We start from the raw sequence: 4,954 nt of genomic DNA on the forward strand, positions 1-4,954 counted from the left end.
AATAAATAAGTATAACGAAAAATGAAAGACAATAGATAATAAACACAAAATAAATACTAGTCAAAATACAAAATAAATCAAACACCACTTTTTATAAATTATTTTTTCTCAATATAACAAAAACCTTAAATCAACACCAAAAACTCAATAATATTTGAACACACAAAATAAAACCTAACACAAGCACACAAAAAATGGCATGGATAACATAGAAAGAAAATATGAAACTACGATTTGACTGAAATTTATATAATTCAGCAAGCAAAGAAATAAACTGTTTCAGCATTACACAAATAAAGATAAATCTCAAAATAAGTAACTTGCTACAACCATATTATTCTTTTAAAAATCCCACTTTAGTAACAATGTTTCTTTTCCTGTAAATGCAACAACTGATGGAAGATGGACGACCTACTACGCATTGCGGAGCTCATCACATGCGTCACCTCTCTCAAAAACAGCTGCTGCGCCCATACCCGTACCTACATTGCAAAAATTGGCCATTTGTCAACGCACACACATACACGCAAGAGATACATAATGAGATCAAAACAAAGCCTACCGATGCACATTGACACAACACCAAATCGGCAGTCTCTACCACGACGTTTCATCTCATGCAATAGAGTAGCAACACAGCGAGCCCCTGTCATAAATTACATAGCAAAAAGTTAGACGAATATTGATTTATATATAACACAGATGTCAATAGATGAATATAGTTGTGCATGTTTTTGAACTTACCTGTTGCACCTAAAGGGTGGCCGATAGCAATTGCACCTCCGTTGACATTAATCTTTTGTGGATCAAGTTCGAGCTTCTTTTGGCAATATACGAACTGTGATGCAAATGCCTGTTGACACAACAAACAAAATATAATTTATTATTCGCCAACTTTGACAGCAAAAATTAGAACAATATAATCTGGCATCTAATTATCTAATTTTCTAATTATCACCTCATTGATCTCAAAAAGATCAATATCATCCACTTGAAGTCCAGCAGCTTTGACTGCAGCTGGAATTGCAACAGCAGGCCCAATGCCCATTATTGCTGGTGGTACACCAACAGCAGCAAAAGTCCTGCAAACAGATACAATGCAATAACAAAATTAGAAAACCCAAACTTGAAAGGCAAAGACATGATGATGTGACGACTTATACGTCTGCCACGTCAGCAGAATATATTACATCCATGTTACTGTTTTAGCATGTCTCAAATTTTCTTCACTTACAGTCATAACTTACTACTTAGCCACTCTATCTTATTTAAGATGCAAGTTTTCCAAGTCAATCATCATCATCATCATCATCATCATCGTACTCAGTATATCCCACCAATAGCAAAGCTATGGTAGGGTCTGAGGAGGGTAAGTTTTCCAAGTCAATGAAACCCTTAATTGCAGAGTGAACTTTGCATTCTACCAGCAAAAATTGTTTTAAACTTCCATTAAACTACAAACTTTTGTGAGGAAAGATTCAACTCAAAATAGATGGAAATGCACGTGACATCAAAATCCATCTCTCAAGACGTTTATAAATTGTCAAACAGAAGACTATTTCTTGTAGAAAGTCAAAAGTCAAAGAAGTAACTGCATACCTGAATACACCAAGAATTGGTAATCCCTTCTTCAGAGCAATACTTCTCTTCATCAAGAGGACCGCTCCAGCCCCATCACTCACTTGGCTGGAAGTTCCTGTTAAGAAAGCAAAAGAAAGAATAAAGTTATCCAAAAATACCATACTAAAAAGACTACTTATGAATGACTAAATCTTTATTGATATGTACCAGCAGTGGTTGTCCCATCTTTCCTAAATACGGGTTTTAGTTTTGCAAGATCTGCCAAACTTGTTCCTGGACGGATCCCATCATCAACAGAAATGGTAATGGGCTTTTCATCTCCAGTTTTTGGGTCAACAATCTTTTCAGTACAAACATCTATGTTAGAAGAAACAATAATGTAACACAATACTAAAGAAAATAACGAAGAGAGACTCATTTTTACCTTAGTTTTGATTGGGATGATTTCATCTTTGAATTTTCCATCAGCAGTTGCAGCAGCAGCCTTCCTATGGGACTCAACCTAGGCAATACAAACACAATTAAATACACCAAAAACTCACATCTAAAAAAAGAAAATTCTGCTAAATCAAATTCATTAAACTCACTGCCGCCTGATCTTGTTCCTGCCTCGTTACGCTGAACCGTTGTGCAACATTTTCGGATGTAATGCCCATTGGAAGTAAACAATCTTGAGCTTGTGCCATGGTTTTCACCTGATAAAGTTGATGTCAAATACCCCAATCACATCCAATTAAATAAAGCAAGCAAACAATTAACACACACACACACATGCGTGTGTGCGGCTGTGCGCGCGTGGAGAGAGAGAGAGTACTCTGGGGTTAACTGATCCATCCCAAGCCATAGGATTGGAGGTCATAGATTCCAATCCAGCACCAATACCTATTCATATACAATTGAACAGATTCAGTTAATAAGCAAAGATGGTGCCAAAAGAAAAGGTAAAAAGAAAACAACAAACCAATATCATAAAATCCAGCTTTTATAGCTGCAGCTACATCAGCAACTGCCTGAAGACCTGAGGAACACTGTCTATTGACAGTCCTAACTGGCACCGATTCTGAAAAACAGGTAAATGGCATATTTGTTGGTAATTATCAGAAGTAGGCATACAGATGCTAATGAGAAATGCAATTTTTTTGTTCTGCGCATACCAGGAAATCCAGCATAGAAAGCAGCCATTCTGCATTCACTTGCTCTTTGGGAACCTGCTCCCAAAACTGATCCAACAACAATATCTCCAACTTCAGCTGGATTAAGGTTTGTTTTCTCTATTAACGCCTGATCAAGTACAAGTATATATATTAAGTTTTACCAGATTCTCGAAAACAAAATCAAACCATGTCAGTAAAGGGGTGTTTGGGATTGCTTATTTAAACAGCTTATGATTAACTTATAAGCAGAAGCTGCTAAATCAGCTTATTGAAAATAGCTTATTGCACAACAAATCTCAAAATGCTTGTTCACCCTAAAATAGGCAGATTAGTATAAGTACTCAGAAGTGGTTATCTGCTTTTAAAACATAAAAATGTGCAATGACCAGATAAGCTTTTTAAATAAGCAAAATCCAAGCAACCCTAACATAGAGGTTGAAAAGGCACACCTTCAAAACCGGGGCAAGGATATCATCAGGATATGTATCCTTGAGGCCACCTCTCTTTGCTTTGCAAAGTGGAGATCGGTACGCACTACATAAACAAGTGAAAATTTAGTTAACATAAACATAAACTTACAGTAAGGCAAGTTCAAAAGAAATAGGTAAAATACAGAGATAATATATAATCGACAACAATTACTTACGCTACAATGACTACATCATCCCCAAAAACCGAATTCCTTTGGTAAGCAGAACTATCACCAGCTGCACAGACTGATGCCTGATTCAAAGCAGAAAACATTAACATATAAAAAGATAACCTATTTCAACAAAATGAAACCCTATATGCCTTCTAATAGCTAAAATAACAATCATCATCACTGATGCAGTTTCTGGAAGTGCAACCAAATGGCTCAAGAACACAATGATTTCACTCAAACGATTCGAACCGAATGATTCGCTTAACAAGCTTAAAGCTTACAAATTCTTTATTCAAAAACTACTAACTGAGCAAACAAAAGACCAAATGATGCAGTTTCTGGAAGTGCAACCAAATTGCTCAAGAACACAATGATTTCATTCAAACGATTCGAACGATTCGGTTAACAAGCTTAAAGCTTACAAATTCTATCAAAAAAAAAATAACTGAGCAAACAAAAGACCTAACAATTATATTTATAAACAAAAATAAACATGTGGGCCGGGCCGACTTAACGGACTGGATGCTCTGCATCAATCATCTTGCTCAGTTCTACTAAACTTAACAATTAATCATTAGACAAACACTAGCCAAATAAGCATCAATTTAAAATTCCAAATCTTAATCTGATGGCCACAACAGAAACAATTAACTTACCAGAGAGACAAAAATGAAACAGGTAAAAGTCAAAGAAATTATTAAGAGTCAACTCAAGCTCAACTAAACTCAGCCCTATGGTTTAGGGACATAAAACCTAACTTCCACATGCCCTGCCTGCTGACTATCTTCTATATCCAAACTAATTCATTCATGCTGAAAAAAATATTCTATTCCTCTATCATACTTCCATTTTCAGCTAACTTTGACTAATTATATCCATACGTTTTTGCAAAATATTAGGCCTATAGGAAACAGGTCATGTTAATCGATCAATCAGGAGTATATTCACAACATAATTACAGATCAAATCTCCAATTAATTAGTCAACTGCACAAATCACGAGATAAATATCAAATCAAGTTCAAACGATCACAAAACCTAGAGCAAAATGATTAAAATTCACAGTAAAATAATAAAATGATGGAGTCAAACACTTACAGCGATTGAAGAGTCGATGTTTTCTAAGGAAGAAGAAGTAGAAGACGGACGAAGGTGTTCCAACAGGACTCTTTGTCTTTCAATTGCTTTCTCCATTATCTCTCTCAAGGGGGATGGGATGGGATGGGATGGGATGGGATGATTGATTGCTGTTGCGTATGGATTTGTTAACTCTCTCTAGATAATGACGATGTGTAACGAGGTATTTATAGATAGAGAGAGAGAGATATTTATTTATTTAGTGTGTAATAGTTGAACATTGGCATGCGTGATACTTATCGTTTTGACGTATGATTGCGGTGTGGCCTACAATTTCCATCCATCCTTCCACACGAGATGATTTCTTTCTTAATTTCACGATTTAAGATTTAAAGACTAAACGTAACGTCAATTTTATCTTCATAACGTTACGCTTAAAATTTTGTTTTATTTATGTATTTTTATCAACTTACCTATCGAAGAGATATGTTCCCTCATAT

The 4,954-nt window shown here is 35.6% G+C and overlaps 1 protein-coding gene across 1 annotated transcript; it reads right to left on the bottom strand.

Annotated features, from left to right (window-relative positions):
* Nucleotides 1-236: 236 nt before the first annotated feature.
* Nucleotides 237-4,690, bottom strand: LOC143543403 (3-ketoacyl-CoA thiolase 2, peroxisomal-like). The gene is made up of 14 exons (XM_077035737.1): nucleotides 4,476-4,690; nucleotides 3,382-3,458; nucleotides 3,185-3,269; nucleotides 2,736-2,862; nucleotides 2,543-2,641; nucleotides 2,396-2,463; nucleotides 2,169-2,276; nucleotides 2,006-2,083; nucleotides 1,789-1,921; nucleotides 1,600-1,696; nucleotides 959-1,082; nucleotides 745-853; nucleotides 563-646; nucleotides 237-482 (listed from the first exon to the last, which is right to left on the bottom strand). The coding sequence occupies exons 1-14, from the start codon at nucleotides 4,569-4,571 to the stop codon at nucleotides 415-417; spliced, it is 1,353 nt and encodes a 450-aa protein (XP_076891852.1). The 5' UTR covers nucleotides 4,572-4,690; the 3' UTR covers nucleotides 237-414.
* Nucleotides 4,691-4,954: the final 264 nt, after the last annotated feature.

The sequence above is a fragment of the Bidens hawaiensis genome, unplaced genomic scaffold, assembly GCF_021521415.1.
Source record: "Bidens hawaiensis isolate Kalapana, Puna unplaced genomic scaffold, B.hawaiensis_p1.1 tig00013119_1, whole genome shotgun sequence".
Taxonomy (NCBI): Eukaryota; Viridiplantae; Streptophyta; class Magnoliopsida; order Asterales; family Asteraceae; genus Bidens; species Bidens hawaiensis.

Coding starts and splice junctions, on each gene's coding strand:
- LOC143543403 (XM_077035737.1), bottom strand. CDS start 4,571: ATGGAGAAAGCAATTGAAAGACAAAGAGTCCTGTTGGAACACCTTCGT. Junction 3,459..4,475: donor ACATCGACTCTTCAATCGCT/GTAAGTGTTTGA, acceptor GCTTTGAATCAG/GCATCAGTCTGTGCAGCTGG. Junction 483..562: donor TGTTGTGTCAATGTGCATCG/GTAGGCTTTGTT, acceptor TTTGCAATGTAG/GTACGGGTATGGGCGCAGCA.